We start from the raw sequence: 23227 nt of genomic DNA, 5'->3' as shown, positions 1-23227 counted from the left end.
CACTGACAAGCAGCATCTCAATAGTCCAAACTCGCACTCGCTCCCTCCCTCCCACCGTATTGATGTGAGCAGATTAAAAAAAGGCAAATCCTCAAAAATAATCCACCATATCACCTTCACCCCCCCCGATTTCAAATTAGCGCAGGTAAAGCAGAGACGACGAGACGCATCCAAGGTCATGCCTTGCGCGTTTACTTGGACGTGTCCAAGGAGACACCCTTCCCTTCCACTATTATTCCCCAATGTCAGGTGATATACATATGTACAATTGACATGAACTATTCTGTACAACTGTCCAGAGCCGGATCACTTAATACATGATTTCTACTAGATGTTGAGATGGGGGCAGCTGGCGCCGATTCTGATAACCATCTCTGATCTTCGCTCCGACGCTGGAAGTCAAACGAGCAAACACTATGTACAGTGTGGACATAAAGGAATGCACTGTCTATGAGCATGCGCTCGCATACCCATGTACGTGGACACCCACAGACACACATGCAATCGAACGCATACACACAGAGGCACAGAGGCACAGAGGCACAGAGACACAGAGACATAGAGACATAGAGACACAGAGACACAGAGACACAGAGGCACAGAGGCACAGAGGCACAGAGACGCAAGGCACGGAGACACAGAGGCACAGAGGCACAGAGACACAGAGGCGTGCTCGCGCACACGTACACGTCTCTTCTCCTCGCGGCTGATGTTGGAGGGGCCGAGGGACTGGATGGTGAGGCACTGCTGCTCCATGTCGAAGCTCCACAGCCACTGACCCCCCTGAGCCCTGTGTGAACACTGAGACTGCTGGCCACACCTAAAACACACAACCGATTATCATCACACAATACCGTACACTCCTACACGATCAAATCATACCGTAACAGACACGTCATGGCCTCGGTGTCGTATCGCTATAAAAGGGCAGGATGTAGACGGAGACAGGAGGGGAAGAGGGAGGAGAGGACTATAAGGGCAAGGGGAGGGAGGGAGGGAGACAGGAAATGGAGGGACAGAGAGAATGGGAACATGGGAAAGGGAGAGAGTGAAGAGTGACAGAGGAACCGGGGGGCGCAAAGAGGCGATGACGCCGACGAAGGCCGAAAGGTTTGTCTATCTGCCTAACCCTGAATGAAATAAATACTACAAATCCTTGAATCTCCTTTTTGAGCGTGGACCGGCTACACACTGTCGATGGGAGAAATAGAGTGGGGGGAAATGAAGTGAATGTGGAAGGAGGATAGAAAGCCAGGCGAGTTGATAACATTAAATAACATTAGCCGGGGAAAATGGAGAACAAGGAGGGAGGACAGGTGGCCAAGGTGCAGGAGATGGGAGAGGGGGAGGAAGGAGACATCGTTACTCATAGCAATCCCCCTGAGTAAGTACGAGTGGTACCACAAATACATTCTCTGACTGTGTTGAGCATCTGCAATGCCCTGAGTTTTTCCAGTGTGCTTGACCTGACAATGGAAAACTCTGGGCTCTAGTTTGATATGTCAACCCTTTAACCAGAGACAGAATTGTGTGGATTACATGAAAAAATGTACCAGGTTACATGACAATAAAAGTAATTTGTGACAATCAATCCCATTGGATTACTCCGAATGAGCCGCTCACCTCCCCTCCAGGACACACCAGCCACAGTAGGGGTCGTGGGCCGACAAACAGGCTTGGCAGTCCAGGTGTTCGTGGCACTCTGCCACTGGCCTCTTCTGCAGCTGTGACCGCAACAAAAAAACAGGGAATATATAGGGAATATGACGTTATGTCCAACGCATTGCAAATGATGACACAGCTCTTAACCGAGCCAAAAGGAGACCCATTTTACCCCCCCTAGTCTTAACCTATTGGTGCTGTGGATTAAGTCATTACTATAAATGTAACCTCGTCCTCAGGCCTAAAAGAGCTGCTGTGGAATGAGAACTATATACCAGCGCCTCCCAAACCTGCCACCCTTGGTGCCCCCAGGAACGAGTTTGGGAAATGCTGCTAAAAAACTATAAAATAGTATTTTATGAGAGACACTTGTTGACCACTGGGGGGAGCCTTACGTTGTGACGTGGTGTACTGTTGGCGTCAGAAGTGGGATTCAACTGTGAAACACAGACAACGACACGAGAGAGTTAAGACAGCGCCAACAGTTCTGGGACCAGGCTAGTGTACTGTACCATGGTGGAGGTCATGATGAAGAGATGTTCCTCTGACTGATCCAGGACCAGGTCAGAGCTGATGGCTGCGTTGGCCTGGATGGAGACGACGGCATACTCCTCCACCTCACCATTAGGGCCCAGGAACACCTGGAGCACACACAAGCCAATGGTTAAGAACCCCATAAGGTACATTTCAATTCGTTATGGCAAACGGATGGAGGAGTAACAGAACTCGACTCACTTGTGTGAAAGGAAAACATGCCTACTTGAGGGAGTTATAATGTAGGCTCATTAGCGAGGATCGCTAAAATATTATAGAATCCAAAAGATGACAATTTTCGTAAAAAGTTATTCGAAATTCTATTTTAATGTGACGCATACCACTAGTTATATAATTCACTAGGCAGGGAGACAAATAGCCTAGCATGGGCTGTTAAATATAGCCATTAGGAATAACAAGTGTGCTGAATTGAATTCGGTTGGTGTTTGAAGTATTTTGAGCCACAACGGTTTCAGAGTTTAAAACGGTGAAACGTCATAGGTCTGAGTTGGGATGCCAATCTAAATGTGTGTCTTGAAGAGGTCAACTGGGAACATGGAAACGGGGTAATTGTTGGTGTGGCAAGTAGATGCAATTCACTCTGCAGTCATCCTCATCACTTTTTAAAATCGCTCTCCTCTCGCTCTCATTTCAATACACACCCGATTCGTGTTTGGGCGTGGGTATAGGTGTGTGTGTGTGTGCATGTTTGTCTATGTGTGCGTGTGTGTTTGCTTGTTTGTCTACGCGTGCGTTTGTCTGTGTCTGTGTGTCTGTATGTTATTTCAATGCAGGCGTGTATTTCTTCAAGAAACGCAGAGAGATTTGCCTTGGCATTTCTTGAAAAGAAAGGCTGATCTGATGCGTCAATGCCCTAAGCTTGCTCCCCTTTGAAGAAGGGAGAATCTAATTTAAAATCAGTTATTTCATGTCTGGCAACCCCTCTGACCCATCTGTTCTGTAGGGTTGCCATGTTGGGGGACTAACTGTGCTCTCGTGTAGGCTAAATTGCTGTTATTAGAGCCTAAACAGTCAAAGCCTTGATGAACGCCGGGATCAAAGAACATGCGACGGCATAGCTGACCCAAAACTCTCCCCCACCGTCCAATAGAATTGGATTATCTCATCATGGCGAAATCTTGGCCTATATCTCGACCATTGCACTCCCCATCATCTGTGTGTGGCCCTGCCTGGAGACACACAAACACACACACACACACACACACACACACACACACACACACACACACACACACACACACACACACAACAGAACAAACTCAGATACAGGCACACACACACACTTTCACAGATTGACACACAGACACATGTTCTTTCTATGCCTCTTGCTCCTTCTCGCTCGCTCGCTCTGTCACCCCCCCCCCCCCCCCCCCTACACACATCCACCCACCCACCCCCACTACACACCCCCACTACCCACACCCATCACATTAGGATGATTGCACTCTGGTGGAGGTCCACGTGAAAGAGCAAAAGAGTGGAGGAGTGGAATGTCCAGTAATAGCATTACATTAGACAGGTAACCTGATGTTGAAAGGCCTGCTGTAAATAACATAAAAGCCTGACGCTGTGGAGCTCCCGGTCAAGCACTTCTCACATTAAGGTGGCTCAGTCCCCCCCCCATGCCCCAGTTTTTAACAGTGGAACAGCAGGAAATACTGCCCGCCTACTTCAACCTAATGGATTGAACTGTTTTGTGACGTGTAGCATTTGTTCATTTGAGGGGAAATGTAGCATTTGTTCATTTGTGGGGAAATGTAGCATTTGTTCATTTGGGGGGAAATGTAGCATTTGTTCATTTGGGGGGCAATGTAGCATTTGTTCATTTGGGGGGAAATGTAGCATTTTTTTGTACTGGATGTCATTGCTCTTTCTTCCGACTTTCGGCCTCCAGGAAGTTAATACGACATTTGTGACAATTTGTGACAATGACATTTTTTTATTTAACTAGGCAAGTCAGTTAAGAACAAATTCTTATTTACAATGACGGCCTACACCGGCCAACGCTGGGCCAATTGTGCGCCGCCCTATGGGACCCCCAGACACAGACGGTTGCGATACAGCCTGGAATTGAACTAGGGTGTCTAGTGATGCCTCAAGCACTGAGATGCAGTGCCTTAGACCGCTGCGCCACTCGGGAGGCCAAAGCCACTTGATGGCCAATACAAATCAATCGACTTCCCAATATCAAATCTGTTCTAGGTATAGAGCTTAAACAAATACCATTTTCAACAAATATATATTTCACTGCCAATTCACCTAGAGGGTATCAGTCTTGTGCAGTAATACGCAAGCGAGAGACGCACATGTAAGATATGTACTTTATTGTCAATTAACTTACAGAGAACAAAAAATGTGCCTTTAATGCTCACAACACAAACCCCTCCAAAGACACTCACTCTCACACCGAGGGGTTGGAAGCTATGGGCCAGCCACGGTGCAGCACCACTAGAGCAATTGTAAGGGGTTATGTGGCTTGCTCAAGGGCACAATGGCAGGCAATGGTCTCTAGTATGTCCCAGGGTCATATATAGTTCTGGGACTACAGTTAGGGACAGTTAGGGACTTCATTCACACAATTCGGCAGTGTGCGGGTGTGAGGACTGATGAGTCTACGGAAAGAGAATAGGGCCTTCTGTTTAGAACTGTTTTTTCCCATCTAGTTGCCACTAGTCAGCGTCTATGCACTGTGACACACACAACAAAGACCTGAGTCATGGACTGATATTAGCTAGCCAGTGGTGTTGTTTTGTGGTCAGTGTTTAATGTTTTTTTTTTACTGTTAATGGGTATCATTGTGCTGATAGAGCTTCCCCCACTCTACCCCACTCCACCCTGGTCACAACTGCAGGGCACCTATTGACAAAAGAAAAATGGCACAAAGCGCTAATTGTTAGCGCTAGTCACCATTCCTCGAGTGACATTCCTCGAGTGAGAGAACTCGCTACTGTTATGTACTCGTGACGCTTATAAATACTCGGATGTGGCTTCTCCTTGGCTTCACTGACAGCGATAGGCGAACCGAGCAAATTTAAACTACTGAGATTCACCCTAAGAGCCCCCCCCCCCAACCCCCCCTTCCCCCCAACCCCTTTAATTTCCATGTTTGGGTGACACACTCAATCCCTGGCCCTAATGTCATATTTGACAAGCCCTCTGTGTATCACTGTCATGTTAACACAAAGCCCCCTCCCAACCCTCCAATGTGGGCACCCTGGTCCATGAACCCCAGAAGACACAGCTCCCCACGCCACCCCCCGTGACCTCTGCTCTGCACCAGGTGATGGCACCACACAAAAATCTAGCGGACTGAACAGAACAGTGCCTCCTGTTCACACCAGCTTCATGTGACACCAGCCAATAAGGAAAGCCAATGGACTGGACTTATTCCAGCCAACACGGCAACCCAATGGACTGGACTTGTCCCAGCCAAGCTGGCAAACCAATGGAATGGACTTATGCTAGCCAACATGACAACCCAGTGGATTGGATTTATCCCAGCCAACATGGCAACACAATGACCTGGACTTATCCAAGCCATACCGCTTAGACTTAATGTTCTGGGACAATTACGGCTGTTAAGTTTGTATAGAGATGTCCGTTCCCGGTTCTCTATATCGGAGGATGGTACAGGGTGGATGTACGAATATCCCCCTCGTAGCTTGTACGGTTAACAATAGTGTCAGTCTATACGGCCCTTCCTCTATCAGTGACCTGGTCCATGCTGGGCCAATACTGCCTTTCCATGGAAACTTACAGGGCTTTCGACCAGACAATGGAGGACTACGACTACGTTTTACGAAACAGGACATTAATAAATTAAGTAAGGGGAAGAAAGAGAGCTGTGGCGGGGAAGAAAGAGAGCTGTGGTGGGGAAGAAAGAGAGCTGTGGCGGGGGGGGAGGAGAACCCAGCCGAAGAAAAGGGGAGAGAGAAAGAGAATAGGTCTTACTGTGCATAACAACAGTACTAGTGTTATCTGGCAGGTCCATGGAAAAGCAAAACGCACCCAGAGCCAATTAAGAAGGACGCATTCGTTACCTGGGCCGGTCTGCTCCTTCTACTATTTATGGAGTGCTGAGTACAGACTGCGCTACTGTGGAAGATGCTATTTCTGACCTCTTAGTGAGCGTGTTTGTGTGTGCATGTGTTCGCGCGGCAGTTTGCGAATATCTGGAGCTGCAGTTATCTACAGATGATCAAAGGCTCATTTCATGCAACGGAATGTACTGGAATATACTTTATACAAAAACAACCAGCATAGGACATGTCTAGTCAGGGCCCAAAATTCACAAAGAGTCCTGATCTAGGATCAGGTCGCCCCTGTCAATATAATCTTATTTTGATCGGTATTGAAGGTGGTCCCCTTATACCATAGATATAAACCGCTCCATCAGTTTGATCTCTATGGTCTCTACCTTGCGCAGGTTCCCCTTGGAGTCCCCCAGGAAGGCGATGGTATGTCCCACCCTCACGCTGACAGCCACTGCGGTGAGACGGGCGGACGGGCTGTCCAATATGGGCTCGGTTTCCACCGGCACCCGGCTGGCCATTGGACTGGGGGTGTGGTCCGAACCACAGGGGTAGGCATCAAGGGTATTCTATAGGTCAGGAGGGAAGGAATATGCAAATGAACGTAGTTTAGAGTCGTATGAGGCAGTAGGAAACAGTTTATTAAAGTAGGTCAAATGTATCTACAATGAAAACAATAGCGTTACAGTCAGACAACAAGTCTAAATGCAGATGGATTTGCGCTTTAAAATCTATGGTCAAAAACAGATACACAGCGGCAACTCATTCACTAGTATTGTTAATTGCGTGGAAGGTTAGACAGGTGCTAAAAGTCTATAGTGGCTCCCTCGAATCCTATACGAACACAGTCACAATTTATACTGGTAGGGTTAGAGGTGAGGGGGAAACTATTGCAGGAATCCGGCAAACAGTGTTCCAAAGTGCTTGAATTTGTTTTTAGCTTCGACCCTTTGACAAAGGAAGATCTATGGTTGGACAGGTTGTTTTTTGTTCCGCAAGTTTTGGGAACACCCGAGAGCAAGTCATTACTAGATCAAGAACAATTCCGAGTACAACAATCTGTTTCTACAATCTCCCAAACACAAATGCATCCACGGAATTTCATTATGATGACACTGTGTCAAGATAAATAACCAGTTTACGAGGCCCTGCAAAAAAAAAAAAAAAAAGTAGCAACAACAGGAGGTACAAGAAATAAACATTGGGATCTACCCACTGTTCATAGTGACCTGTTTTGATGGTTTCCTATGGTGTTCCAATTTGTTACAGAGACTTAGCCCAACACTATCCCTATCTCCCCATAACCCTATCTCCCTCCCTCACACACACACCCAATCTCTTGCTTCCTCCCCCTGGCTCTCCTTCCCTGTCCTGTCTGCTTCACTGTTGCCATCTCCCTCCTTCGCTTCTCGGCGGTGGGTGACTTTATCTGTCCTTGTCAGTCCTCGTTAAACATGGCCCTCCGGCTAATGAAGGCTAATGCCGCAGATCAATTCCCCCCTTACAATCCTATTAAATTACCCAGTATGCGTCCCGCCCTGTTTCCTATGTAGTGCACTACTTTTGACCAGGACCCATAGGGCTCTGGTCAAAAGTAGTGCACTATACAGGGAATAGGGTGTAATTTGGGACACAAGACCACCACACTACTGTTCCCCAACCACCACTGGAGGTAAACAGCATTCAAGGGTCAGAGTTGAACAATTGTTCTGTTTCCTCTATGTGATGTATCATTAAACACACTGTGGCTCAGCAACCAACTGTAGTTGGTACGGTAGTCGCACCAAAGGTACACACAAAAGCGCACATACAAGTATACACATGTGTATACAGCACACACACACACACAGAGAGAGAGAGAGAGAGAGACAACAGGGGAATTTCCAAAGCTAGTGGCATTACGAGAAAATAATCAAATTGAATTCCCCAAATAGGAGGATTACATTTGTCTGTACTAAAAGATCAAATGAAATGTCATGACATTTCTAACATGGAGGTCACGTTGCTGAAACCAAATGACTCCGGAAAGCGTCTGATCTAGTAGTATGCTCAATAGTAGGCTTACAGTAAATTTAGAAGACAATCGCACATGTCGAGGAAACCCAGTTAAACTCTATTTTACCATCCTCTAGTTGCCTTCTAAGTACTTAAAACACAGTTACAGCATACATACTACATTATTATCACTTCATAATATTTCTAATACTACCACTAGGTTTTCAAACAAGGACCAAAACGTATCAATTGCATGCCATGTCATTTCGTAATACATACCAGCTGAACAGAACTATTAAATAAAACACTACCAGACACAATAAAACAAGGATTACTGCTTACAATCTGGCACAGAATGGTTACAAATTGTTGGATTTTTGGCAAGGGGCACCGGAAAGTACCCATTGTTGCCCCACAATTTCCTCATACGAGGTAGCCTACATATCAGCAATAAAAGGGACTGTAAACTAAAGTGCTTCCAGAGACACAACACAATAAGGAATTGGCGAATAGACCTGGGTTCTAATAGTATGCAAAATTATTTCAAATACTTTAGCGGGCTTGAGTGAGCTTGTTTGACAATATGGAAATGAATGGAATAGTCCAAAATGCCAAACCCCGTCCACCTGAGCCTCAAGACAGGCTATAGCAAATGTTAAAAGATTTGGAAAGATTACGATCACTATTTGAACCCAGGATTGTATAAAATAAGGACCTGGCAAGTCCTACTCACCGACGGCAGGTTGGCGCAGTTGGATTTGACTTCGTACTCGATGTAGGCCGCCTCCCCCCCTCCCTCGTCCCGGCCGAACTGTGTGTAACACAGGTCCCTGGTGAAGTTGATCCTCTGGTCCAAATCATCAAGATTGAACATGCAAAGAGCAGAGTCCTCGCTGGGTCGCGTGGACGAGGCCTGCCGGGTGGAGAACACCCCCAGGAGCACCTCTGCCTGCTCAGCATCGCCCCCATTCTGCTTGGGTGGTAGACCAAGACGGACAGCCTGGAGCAAGTTGTAGCTCTTCCCGGCCGCCGAGCGACAGGCCAGGGGCACTTCCACGTACGAGTAGTAGGCCTGGTCGTCCAGGCACACGCGTGACACGTAGGTGCGGTACTCGCGAGACTGAGACTTAATGTCGCGGCGGTAGAACAGGAAGTAAACGTGCTGGCGGTGGGCGAAGGACGCCACGAAGTGGTGGTCGTACTCCGAGAGGCGACCCGCCACTGCTAGCTTTGCCGTTTCTTCGTAGGAGAAGACGGGCTCCTGGGCCAGGTTGCGTGTGGAGATGGGTGGGTGGCTGCTGGTGTAGCCACGGCCCACAAAGAGCACGGGCTGGCGGTCGGGGCGGGAGCGCACCACCAGGCCCACCGTGCTCACATTGGGGTGGTTGGCAGCCACATACTGTGTGTCCACGGGCCGCTCGGCCGAGAACAGCACCGTACCCACCGAGTCCAGACTCCGCTTCTGGCAGATGCCCTGGTTAACGCTGCCGCAAGTGATCAGTTCCATGGCGTAGGGGTCCACCAGCAGGAGCTTGTTGTGGTTGCTGGTGCGCCGCGCTTGCGGGCAGTTGCTCTCGGTGACGGGGGGCAGGCACTCGCGGCTGTCCGTCACGGGCCCCGTGTTGTCCTGGAGCTCGGCGGTCAGATTGCGGTCCAGCTGGAAGAGGTGGTCCCGCGCCCCCACGTAGATGCGCCCGACTGCAGGGTCCGGGTGCAGGGCCAGGTGCTCGAAGAGGGCGTCTGTGCGGGTGAAGGTGGGGTAAGGGGAAGAGGGGGTGGAGGAGGGGTCAGAGACCCAGGCCAGGCCATAGGAGGGCCAGCTGGCAGCTAGCAGCAGCAACAGTACTGGGACCGCCGCTGGGACTGAGAAACCATATCGCACCATCCCCGGAGGCATGGCAACCATTCTGGCAACACAGGGGAGAAAGAGAGGGATTCACACGCTATTTTTAACCATAGATACGTATATACAGTACATAGACGAGATTCACAACATTTCTAAGTCCCTTGTACACACACTTGTACACTACACATTTACATTCAAAAACAAGGCCCTGTACAAACTGATAAACTACAACTATTTGACAAATGAATAGGATAGCTTTTCCTCACCATTTGTTTCCAACGATGCGTTACAGAGGCATGTCACCTCTTGACCTCCCAGCAGCTTGGTTTGGTTAAAAACACCTCCTCTACAGCTCCAATCTGCAAGACAAAGGGAGACAAAGGGACAAATGGTTAACATCTCTGTAAACCAAGGAACACCAGTCCAAGTATATATGAAGGTTTCCACTTAACCTCAACACCTCAAGTGTTAGCAACAGGTGCTAGCAGCAACAAGTGTTACCCCAACACCAGAGTTAGCATGTTTCTTATTGAACAAATCCCAACACATAAAACACAATCTAGGTAAAAATAGGAAGTCATCTAATCCTGCTCCAGCAGATACACATGTGACAGACCAGGTTCAGAATCAGGGTTCACACTCAGGTCTCCTGCACTCCATAATAATTCATTATCCCCCTGAGCGATACGGTGTTTGGTTGCGCACTGTGAGCACGTTTGACAAAATGGAGCTCATTCCCATTGAAATTCCAGTCAGACCTGCCTTTTCCCAACAACATCCGTTTTCACTGGCCTGGGAAGCCATTCTTATCAAAAGCCAGGTCAAGTAGTGTCACTCATAGAGAGTTTTCAGTACTACACACACTCATTGCTCCAAGCCCTCCCCAATTCTAGGCTACCAGGCAAAAACACTTCACTTCAGCCACTAACACCCCTGGACACTTTAACCACAGTCATTCCTGGCACCAACATACTGTGTGCGTCCGAAATGTCATCCTATTCCCTATTTAGTGAACTACTTTTGACGAGGCCCCAATGGGTTCTGATCAAAGGTAGTGCACTATATAGGGAACAGGGGTGCCATCTGGGACATAGCCAGCCTAACTCTCACTCTACCTCTGCACATCTCCCTCCCCACTTCTGTACCCCCCCACCCTTTTCTCTTCAGTCACTGGCACGGAAGTGGGATTATCCCCTGCTAGTTCAGACGGATCTCTCTCGCTCTGTCTGTAGTGAGAGGAGCAAGAGAAAGAGACACACTGAAATATAAACTATTCACCCCTCCGCCACACCTCATTCCTCACCACACTGGGGCATGTTGAGAGCCCTCTTTACGAGGAGAGGTAGAGGTTTTATCTGGGAAATAGGGTAAAGGCTTGGCAGGGGGCCAAACTATTAACAAAAGAAAACAATTTTTACTCAAGCATAATAATTATAATTACCACCGTTTTTTTCCCCAAATCTGTATAATTTTGACCTGACATGAATTACATCAAGTCGTAATTTTGCACTTCCTCTACAAACGTTTGTTTTTCCGCTTGATAGCCTGCTCATGTATAAGTAATTACAGTTCTCTGGAAAGTTTTATCAACTGAAGGCACCAGAGGCAAAGTCGCTCTTTGATTGATGCCTTCGTCGGTGAACATTCAAAACAAGCAATCCAAACATTGGGTCGGGATTCGGAGGGAAGATAGGACACACTGGCAAAACAAGCCAAAAGACAGACTCTCCCCTTTGATCCGGCGAAGGAACAACAAAAACAAATTAAAAGCCAAAAAAGGGTTCTTCTGTCTACAAGTTGTCAGGTCGTGAACCCCCTTTCCTGAGCACACCTGGGTTCAAACACTATTTGAAATCATTCAAAACGCTTCAGCCGGCATCCATTGAGCTTGCCTGGTTCAAACACTATTTGAAATCATTTAAAACGCTTCAGCCGGGCTCCATTGAGCTAGCCTGGTTTAATGGAACCAATAGAACTTGCAGAAATGCAAAGCCCCACCCATTTGTCAATCCATGCAGGCAAAAGCAAACTCAAAACGTATTTGAAAGATTTCAAATTAGATAAAAATGACAGAACCATCTTCAATACCAAATGAGACTATTTGTGTTATTCAAAATGCATATAACCAAGGAACATCCAAGACAATCTCCTCACTCTGTCTCAGCCTGATTGCCCACTAGAAAAGACTTAACCCTGTATATTAAAAAATAGGAAAAGGAACTGAAAATGGACATCTCAGTGGAAGACTGGAACAATATATGCAGAACACAACTCACTGTACTTCTATAAACTCAAACTCAAATGGAGGAAGTTTAATTGGAAAAATGACACAGTTTGCCATGTAATGTATCCTGGCAATATTCCAGAGAATGTGATGGGAAGTGATAGATATCGCCCGAGTGGTGCAGCGGTCTAAGGCACTGCATCTCAGTGCTAGAGGCGTTACCACAGACCCTGGTTCAATCCCGGGCTGTATTACAACCGGCCATGATCGGGAGTCCCATAGGGCGGCGCATAATTGGCCCAGCGTCGTCTGGGTTAGGGGAGGGTTTGGCCGGGGTAGGCCGTCATTGTAAATAAGAATGTTCTTAACTGACTTGCCTCGTTAAATAAAAATACCCGATTTAAAGTAAGAGCCATTACCAGGTCCTACCCATCCTAGATTACGGAAACGTAATTTATAGAGATCAGCAGGTAAGGGAGCTCTCGAGCAGCTAGAATGTTCTCTACCATCAGATTTGTCACCAATGCTCCTTAGAGGACACATCATTGCACTCTATACTCCTCTATAAACTGGTTGTCTCTGTATACCCATGGCAAGACCCACTGGTTGATGCTTATTTATAAAACCCTCTCAAGCCTCACTCCCCCCTATCCGAGATATCTGCTGCAGCCCTCATCCTCCACATACAACACCCGTTCTGCCAGTCACATTCTGTTAAAGGTCCCCAAAGCACACACATCCCTTGATCGCTCCTCTTTTCAGTTCGCTGCAGCTAGCGACTAGAACGAGCTGCAAAAACAAAACACTCAAACTGGACAGGCTTTCTTCATTCAAAGACTCAATCATGGACACTCTTACTGACAGTTGTGGCTGCTTCACATGATGTATTGTCGTCTCTACCTTCTTGCCTTTGTGCTGTTGTCTATGCCCAATAATGTTTGTACCATGGTGTACTGCTACCATGTGGTGTTGCTGTCATGCTGTTGTGGTCTTAGGTCTCTCTTTATGTAGTGTCTCGCTTGTCGTGACGTGTGTTTTGTTATACATTTAAAATGTTTAATCCCAGCCCCCGTCCCAGCAGGAGGCCTTTTGCCTTTTGGTAGGCCGTCATTGTAAATAACCATTTGTTCTTAACTGACTTGTCTAGTTAAAAAAAAAAAATGAATCATTAACAAAAAACTGGTAAAAAGTGGAAGCCTCAAAATCTAAAGAATGGCAAAGTATAATCCAATACATCTTTAATTTTGGAAAGCTTGACATACAGTGCCTTCAGAAAGTGTTCATATCCCTCGACTTTCCACATTTTGTTGTTCTTGCCTGAATTTAAAATGGATTGAGATTGTGTCACTGGCCTACATACAATACCACATAATATCAAAGAGGAATTATGTTTTCACATTTTTTTTAAATTAAACATGAAAAAGCTGATGTCTTAATAAGTATTCAACCCTTTTGTTATGGCAAGCCTAAATAAGTTAAGGAATACAAATTTGCTGAACAAGTGACTTATTAAGTTGCATGGACTCAGTCTGTGTGCAATAATAGAGTTTAACATGATTTTTGAATTCCTCTCTCATCTCTGTACCCCACACATACATTTATCTGTAAGGTTCCTCAGTTGAGCTGCGAATTTCAAAAACAAATTCAAGCACAAAGACTAGGGAGGTTTTCAAATCATTTGCAAAGAAGGTCACCTATTGGTAGATGAGTTAAAAAAAAAAAAAGCAAGACATTTAATATCCCTTTGAGCATGGTGAAGCTATTAATTACACTTTGGATGGTGTATCAATACACCCAGTCACTACAAAGACACAGGTGTCCTTCCGGGCTCAGTTGCCAGAGAAGGTGGAAACCACTCACAGGTTTCACCATGAGACCAATGGTGACTTTAAAACAGGTAGAGTTTAATGGCTGTGATGGGAAAAAACTAAGGATGGATCAACAACATTTAGTTTAGTATTGTGGAATAACTACAATGACAGAGCGCAAAGAACGCAAGCCTGTACAAAATCAAAATATTCCAAAACATGCATCCTGTTTGCAATAAGGCACTAAAGTATATTGAACAAAAATATAAAACGCAACATGCAACAATTTAAACGATTTTATTGAGTTACAGTTCATAAGGAAATCAGTCAAATGAAATAAATTCATTAGGCCCTAATCTATTGATTTCACATGACTGGGCAGGGGCGCAGCCATTGGTGGGCCTGGCTCCCCAGTGGGTGGGCCTATGCCCTCCCAGCCAATCAGAATGAGTCTTTCCCCACAAAGGGCTTTATTACAGACAGAAATACTCCTCAATTTCATCAGCTATCCGGGTGGCTGGCCTCATGAGTCCTGCAGGTGAATGAGCCGGATGTGGAGGTCCTGGGATGGTTACTCGTGGTCTGCAGTTGAGGCCGGTTGGACGTACTGCCAAATTCTCTAAAACGACATTGGAGGCAGCTTATGGTAGAGAAATTAACATTCAATTATCTGGCAACAGCTCTAGCGGACATTCCTGCAGTTAGCATGCCAATTGTACGCTGCCTCAAAACTTGAGACATCCATGGCATTGTGTTGTTGACAAAACTGCACATTTTAGAGTGGCCTTTGATTGTCCCCAGCACAAGGGGCACCTGTGTAATGATCATGCTGTTTAATCAGCTTTTTGATATGCTGCACCTTTCATGTAGATGGGTTATCTTGGCAAAGGATAAATGCTCACTAACAGGGATGTAAACACATTTGTGCACAAAATTGGAGAGAAAAATAAGCTTTTTGTGCATACGGAACATTTCTGGGATCTTTTATTTCAGCTCATGAAACATGGGATCAACACAAGTTGCGTTTTTATTTTTGTTCAGTATTTAAAAACAGCAAAAAAATTAACTTTGTCCTGCATACAAAGCGTTATGTTTGGGACAAATCCAACAACACATCTCTGAGTAACACTCTTCATATTTTCAAGCATGGTGGTGGCTGCATCATTTTATGGGTATGCTTGTCATCGGCAAGGACTACGGAGTTATTTAGGATAAAAATAAAACGGAATAGAGCTAAGCACAGGTAAAATTCTAGAGAAAAACCTGGTTCAGTCTGCTTTCCAACAAACACAGTGAGACAAATGCACCTTTCAGCAGAACAATAACTTAAAACAAGGCCAGGTATACACTGGAGTTGCTTACCAAGACAACATTGAATGTTCCCGAGTGGCCTAGTTACAGTTTTGACTTAAATTGGCTTGAAAATCTTTGGAAAGACTTGAAAATGGCTGTCAAGCAATGATCAACAACCAACTTGACAGAGCTTGAAGAAAGAGAATAATGTGCAAATATTGTACAATCCAGGTGTGCAAAGCTGTATATTATTATGTACCTACTTTATAGCAACTGCTGTTTTTTTATAGTTTGTTTCTGTTGATACTCTATATTGTTTTTGCTGTATTGTTTTGAAAAAGACTAAGTATAAAAAAAATATAAATGATTTCACATCATATTTGAACCCAGATAGGGGAGAGTGGGGTAAGTCGAGCCACCCTTGTTTCGAGAAAGCCATACACAAAATTTATAATTTTATTCAAATATTAATTAAGAGGTCATCATTTCATGGTCTGTGAAGGAAGAAATCACATGGAAAACAAAGTGGTAAGCAAGTAAGGTCCAAAAAACAGATTTTCACCAAGTCAAATGAATTTATGGTGTTACAGGTTTCTAAATTCTTGTATCTAAACCAAAGTAGATCACTTTGTTCTATACATCAGTTGGGGTCTCTATAACCTTCAATATGAGGTCCTAAACTGAGCATTAAAGTGCATCCTTGTAGCTGTGTGGGCTAATATAGTTAAAAGGTTTACCCTGGGGTAAGTTAAGCCAATGGCCACGGAGTAAATTGAGGCAAAGGTTGAGCAAATGTAAGTGTTTTCTTCCCAGGTGTAATTGCAAGGCATTATTGCTTGTGATATAAGGTAACAAAATTGGGCTGGCCTATGTTAAAATTGTTTAAATGATTAAAAGAAAAAACAAGCTTTGTGATTGTGTTTGGGAAATAAACTCCTAACTTACCCTGTCCCGTGGCTCGACTTGACCCATACTCAGGTTGTGCCAAGAGACCACTTTTTTTGGACAAGCTACAGTGCCTTGCGAAAGTAATCGGCCCCCTTGAACTTTGCGACCTTTTGCCACATTTCAGGCTTCAAACATAAAGATATAAAACTGTATTTTTTTGTGAAGAATCAACAACAAGTGGAACACAATCATGAAGTGGAACGACATTTATTGGATATTTCAAACTTTTTTAACAAATCAAAAACTGAAAATTTGGGCGTGCAAAATTATTCAGCCCCTTTACTTTCAGTGCAGCAAACTCTCTCCAGAAGTTCAGTGAGGATCTCTGAATGATCCAATGTTGACCTAAATGACTAATGATGATAAATACAATCCACCTGTGTGTAATCAAGTCTCCGTATAAATGCACCTGCACTGTGATAGTCTCAGAGGCCCGTTAAAAGCGCAGAGAGCATCATGAAGAACAAGGAACACACCAGGCAGGTCCGAGATACTGTTGTGAAGAAGTTTAAAGCCGGATTTGGATACAAAAAGATTTCCCAAGCTTTAAACATCCCAAGGAGCACTGTGCAAGCGATAATATTGAAATGGAAGTAGTATCAGACAACTGCAAATCTACCAAGACCTGGCCGTCCCTCTAAACTTTCAGCTCATACAAGGAGAAGACTGATCAGAGATGCAGCCAAGAGGCCCATGATCACTTTGGATGAACTGCAGAGATCTACAGCTGAGGTGGGAGACTCTGTCCATAGGACAACAATCAGTCGTATATTGCACAAATCTGGCCTTTATGGAAGAGTGGCAAGAAGAAAGCCATTTCTTAAAGATATCCATAAAAAGTGTTGTTTAAAGTTTGCCACAAGCCACCTGGGAGACACACCAAACATGTGGAAGAAGGTGCTCTGGTCAGATGAAACCAAAATTGAACTTTTTGGCAACAATGCAAAACGTTATGTTTGGCGTAAAAGCAACACAGCTCATCACACTGAACACACCATCCCCACTGTCAAACATGGTGGTGGCAGCATCATGGTTTGGGCCTGCTTTTCTTCAGCAGGGACAGGGAAGATGGTTAAAATTGATGGAAGATGGATGGAGCCAAATACAGGACCATTCTGGAAGAAAACCTGATGGAGTCTGCAAAAGACCTGAGACTGGGACGGAGATTTGTCTTCCAACAAGACAATGATCCAAAACATAAAGCAAAATCTACAATGGAATGGTTCAAAATAAACATATCCAGGTGTTAGAATGGCCAAGTCAAAGTCCAGACCTGAATCCAATCGAGAATCTGTGGAAAGAACTGAAAACTGCTGTTCACAAATGCTCTCCATCCAACCTCACTGAGCTCGAGCTGTTTTGCAAGGAGGAATGGGGAAAAAATTCAGTCTCTCGATGTGCAAAACTGAGAGACATACACCAAGCGACTTACAGCTGTAATCGCAGCAAAAGGTGGCACTACAAAGTATTAACTTAAGGGGGCTGAATAATTTTGCACGCCCAATTTTTCAGTTTTTGATTTGTTAAAAAAGTTTGAAATATCCAATAAATGTCGTTCCACTTCATGATTGTGTCCCACTTGTTGTTGATTCTTCACAAAAAAAATACAGTTTTATATATTTATGTTTGAAGCCTGAAATGTGGCAAAAGGTCGCAAAGTTCAAGGGGGCCGAATACTTTCGCAAGGCACTGTATGTTTTCAAAACTAATGTTTTGATGAATTCGGATTTTCCAGTGATACACAATATCCTGAAATATATGTAGATATCTTTGTTAAAAAGAATACCATATTTCCGTTGATGGAGTGATGCTGAATGTACAAATAAATGGATCAACTCACCCCACTCCCCTAAGTTTGTGAGCCTGTCACGACTCTTCTGGAAACCTCTTCCCTATACTAACTCTGCCTCGCAAGAAGGATCGCTAACCCTGAGAACGCTACAGCCCCGGAGCCTAGGGCAGCCCCGTCAGGAATGACATGTTAACTCTGTGAAAGACTAAAGCAACAAACAGTGTTTCTCCCATTTCCTCCATGACCACCGGATTCTGGGGGTCACATGTAATACCATCGCGGGTCATGGTGAATTTGGCACAGCCCAGTTACGTGGTTGTCACTTTGAATGATGGCAAGAATCTTGCAGGCCTGTGCGTTCACGGTCCAAGAGCAACAGTTGGGTCAGTTCAACGTCTGTTAATCCTTTTTTTTCCCTTCTTTACTCCCTTCCCTCAAACTTATTTTTGGAAATAAAGCTGCCAGAAAACGTACGGCACACTGGCTTCTCACTCCACTTCACTTCGTCCTGTTTGACTTGGAAATGATTTCCTTTTCCCAAAGCAATAATCCAATCAGGCTAAACTTCATTCAGAGTTTTTTTGATATACGAGAAAGGACGAATGGAGCGGTGATTCAATTCTTGTAGTCGGATCTCCAAATTCGATTTTGCCTCCAGGGGAAGTCGTTGTTTTTTTTGGGGGGGGGGGGGGGGGGGGGGGGGGGCTTTAGCCGGCAGGTTAGGTATCACTGTGAAAGGAGAGCGGGGAGGAAATGTGTGCTTGTAATTGGTTTATCTGTATGTAATGTTTCTTTCACCTCAGAGTAATGGAGTATTCCTTTTCCCCTCTGTCTCTTTACTGATTGGAGTGGACACAGAAGCTAATGCACCGGATTCCTATGGTCAAGCTGTGCAGACTGAACAGAGTATACAGTGTCTAGGCCTACCGTCAAAGTAAAGCTGCGGACCAAGCCTGTTTGTGTAGAGCCTAAATCTGTGGCCAATGTATATGCTTATGTGTGTTTGTGAGATTTAGCCTTACTAGCCTATATGGGTTTTCAATTGACCTATACAGGTTCTCATTGGCTGTACTGCCCTTGGATATGGAGAGGTCACCATGGATACAGACTAGGTTGTCAGGGATTTGGGGTCTGGGTTTTCAGGTATACTGTGGGTACAGAACTCAAGGAGGTCAACTGGTCTGGGCCTAGCCAAGGGACCAGACGACTACGGAGCATTCCTGGTAGGCCATCATCTGTTTACTGAAGTCGACTCCCACACACCACCACCATCTCATTCAAGCGTGAGTGCGTGCGTGCGTGCGTGCGTGCGTAGGTAGGTAGGTAGGTAGGTAGGTAGGTAGGTAGGTAGGTAGGTAGGTAGGTAGGTAGGTAGGTAGGTAGGTAGGTAGGTAGGTAGGTAGGTAGGTAGGTAGGTAGGTAGGTAGGTAGGTAGGTAGGTAGGTAGGTAGGTAGGTAGGTAGGTAGGTAGGTAGGTAGGTAGGTAGGTAGGTAGGTAGGTAGGTAGGTAGGTAGGTAGGTAGGTAGGTAGGTAGGTAGGTAGGTAGGTAGGTAGGTAGGTAGGTAGGTAGGTAGGTAGGTAGGTAGGTCGGTCGGTCGGTCGGTCGGTCGGTCAGAGAGAGAGAGAGAGAGAGAGAGAGAGAGAGAAAAGGGACAAAAAAGATATAGGACAATTGAAGGGAAGAATGAGGGAGAGAAAGGGCAAGAGAGGAAAAGAGCGAGACAGACCCAGAGAAATCACCACAAACAAGTGCTCGCAAGCCTCAGTGCTCCCTGAGAACTGATGGAATGTGACTAATGATAATAAGCCACAAATGGGGGGGATAAAAAAGAGAGAGAGAGCCATTAATTACAGGGCTTGCCCATATTCCCAATTCAACACCCACTCATTTAAAGACCGGGGGAGAGAGGGAAGAATGGAGAAGGAGAAGTGGAATCCCACCCCATCCCATACCCACACTCGCACACCCTTTCCTTTGCTCGACAGAAAAGCGGGACAAAAATCAGGTCTGCAGAGTGCACACGGCCTCCTGCGGTCAGTCACTTCCTAAGATCAACAAGAGTGTTTACAAAGGATGCTTTAGAGCCCATGTTCAATTACACAAACACTGGTGTCGATGTACCCTCCCCCACCCCTTTTCACAGTGCAACTGTTACAGCACACACAGAGAAACCTGTGATATACAAATTGCTTAAACCATTCAGGGAAGCTCGTAAAGGCTAGCCGACGAGGGTCAGTACAAATGTACGCTATTGTGCTTTAAATAAGCAAACCCATCAAGTGACGCGAGTGGAGAAATTACGACATCATTAGTCAGTCTTAGCTTATCACCAAACATGTGTCTGATCACGCCCCTGTATGTTTTCATTGGGATATATCAGAGGGTGATATGTATGGCTTCCATTTCAGAGAGAGCAAACAGTTATGGGTGCGACTAAAGGGAAGTGATTGACTGGCATGTCAACCCAAACCCCTAACCCCGGGAGACGCCTAATGAGGGTCCAAAAAGCAGTTAAAAATGTTCTTCTACTTTGAGAGTATTTTGTGTAGATTGTTGACAAAAAAAATGACATTTAAAATCAACATGAATCCCACTTTATAACATAAACATGTTGATGAAAGTCTAGGGCAGCAGCTAATGGGAATCCATAATAAATACAAATACTTCATGAAGTCACTGTACGAGTTTCTTTGACACAGTCATTGGTGAAATACTGCATACGGCAGGTCCAGAATCTGACCAACTGTAATATCTACTGTAGTGTCTCACACCCAAAGAATCCCAAAGTATGTTGAGTGGGAAGGGAGAAGTTGCTTGTAAAAAACTAAAAGTACAGGGGCATGGTGGAGCATCATTTGGGGGAGTGTCCGGAGGATCTTCTTGGACCCACCCTTGGTCCACAAAACAAATCTGGAAGTTAAAGCTCTATAAAATTAGTGGTTGATTATTGCTAGACAGCCATTTTCAGGTCTTGCCATAGATTTTCAAGCAGATATAAGTCAAAACTGTAACAAAGCCACTCCGGAACATTCATTCTCTTCTTGGTAAGCAACTCCACTGTAGATTTTGCCTGTGTTTTAGGTTATTGTCCTGTTGAAAGGTGAATTCATCTCCCAGTGGCTGGTGAAAAGCAGACACCCAGGTTTTCCTCTAGGATTTTGCCTGTGCTTAGCCCCATTCAATTAATTTTTTTATTCTGAAAAACTAGGCAGTCCTTAACTATTACAAGCATACCCATAACACGATGCAGCCACCACTATGCTTGAAAATATGGAGAGTGGTACTCAGTAATGTGTGTATTAGATTTGCCCCAAACATAACACTTTGTATTAGGGGCAAAAAGTGAATTGCTTTGCAACATTTATTGCAGAATTACTTTAGTGCCTTGTTGCAAACAGGACGCATGTTTAGGAATATTTGTATTCTGTACAGGCTTTCTTTTCACTCTGTCAATTAGGTGAGTATTGTAGAGTAACTACAATATTGTTGATCCATCCTCAGTTTTCTCCTATCACAGCCATTAAACTCGAACTGTTTTAACCAGTTGCATCTCTAGGGGCGCTATTTCATTTTTGGATAAAAAACGTTCCCGTTTTAAGCGCGATATTTTGTCACGAAAAGATGCTCGACTAAAAGAAAACACTGAAGTTTCAGAATCTGCAAAGATTTTGTCTGTAAGTGCCCCAGAACTCATTCTACAGGCGAAACCAAGATGATACGTCAAACAGGAAATGAGCAGAATTTCTGAAGCTCTGTTTTCTAATGTCTCCTTATATGGCTGTGAATGCGACAGGAATAAGCTTAGACCTTCTGCCGATTTCCCCAAGATGTCGGCAGCATTGTGACGTATTTGTAGGCATATCATTGGAAGATTGACCATAAGAGACTACATTTTCCAAGTGTCCGCCTGGTGTCCTGCGTCGAAACTGGTGCGCAAAGCCATGTGCAAGTATTTTTCCATTTGATTGAGAGGGGAAACCATGCTTCCACGAACGATATATCATCGAAGAGATATGTGAAAAACACCTTGAGGATTGATTCTAAACAACGTTTGCCATGTTTTCAGTCGATATTATGGAGTTAATTTGGAAAAAAGTTCGCGTTTTGAGGACTGAATTTTCGTTTTTTTTTTGGTAGCCAAATGTGATGTACAAAACGGAGCTATTTCTAATACACAAATATTTTTGGAAAAACTGAGCATCTGCTATCTAACTGAGAGTCTCCTCATTGAAAACATCTGAAGTTCTTCAAAGGTAAATTATTTTATTTGAAGGCTTTTATGTTTTTGTTGAAATGTTGCGTGCTGGATGCTAACGCTAATGCTAATGCTACGCTAGCTAGCTACTTTTACACAAATGATTGTTTTCCTATGGTTGAGAAGCATATTTTGAAATGATGACAGTGTTGTTTACAAAAGGCTAAGCTTGAGAGATGGCATATTTATTTCATTTCATTTGCGATTTTCATGAATAGTTAACGTTGCGTTATGGTAATGAGCTTGAGTCTGTATTCACGATCCCGGATCCGGGATGGGGAGATCAGAAAGGTTAAAGTCACCAATGGCCTCAAGGTCAAATTCCTGAGCAGTTTTCTTCCTCTCCAGCAACGGAGTTTGGAGGGCGCATGTATCTTTGTAGTTACTAGTTGTATTTATATACCATCAAAAGTGTAATTAATAACTTCACCATGCTCATAGAGATTTTATTTTTACCCATTTACCAATAGTTGCCCTTCTTTGCAAGGTATTGGAAAACCTCAGTGGTCTTTGTGGTTGAATCTGTGTTTGAAATTCACAGCTCGACTGAGGGACCTTACAGATAATTGTATGTGTGGGGTACATAGACGAGGTAGTCATTAAAAAAAATCATGTTAAACACTATAAAGGCACACAGAGTGAGACCATGAAACTTATGAGACTTGTTAAGAAATGTTCTACTCCTGAACTTATTTAGGCTTGCCATAACAAAAGGGTTGAATACTTAGACTCAAGACATTTCAGGTTTTCATTTTTAGTAAATTTGTAAAAACACATTTTTAAACATAAATCCACTTTGACATTATGGGGTATTTT

General features: G+C 44.6%; 1 protein-coding gene across 1 annotated transcript in view; it reads right to left on the bottom strand.

The window, feature by feature from the left end:
- Positions 1 to 23227, bottom strand: part of plxnb1b (plexin b1b) — a 134580-nt gene that overhangs the window by 24448 nt on the left and 86905 nt on the right. The window contains 6 exon segments of the mRNA XM_021568531.2: positions 688 to 820; positions 1624 to 1724; positions 2175 to 2303; positions 6635 to 6817; positions 8977 to 10150; positions 10356 to 10448. Of these exon segments, the coding sequence (XP_021424206.2) occupies positions 688 to 820; positions 1624 to 1724; positions 2175 to 2303; positions 6635 to 6817; positions 8977 to 10149 (1719 nt within the window). The 5' untranslated portion in view covers position 10150; positions 10356 to 10448.

Source organism: Oncorhynchus mykiss, chromosome 17 (genome assembly GCF_013265735.2).
Source record: "Oncorhynchus mykiss isolate Arlee chromosome 17, USDA_OmykA_1.1, whole genome shotgun sequence".
Taxonomy (NCBI): Eukaryota; Metazoa; Chordata; class Actinopteri; order Salmoniformes; family Salmonidae; genus Oncorhynchus; species Oncorhynchus mykiss.
Note: the sequence above shows the minus strand (reverse complement) of the source record. Positions and strands in the feature narration are given on the sequence as shown.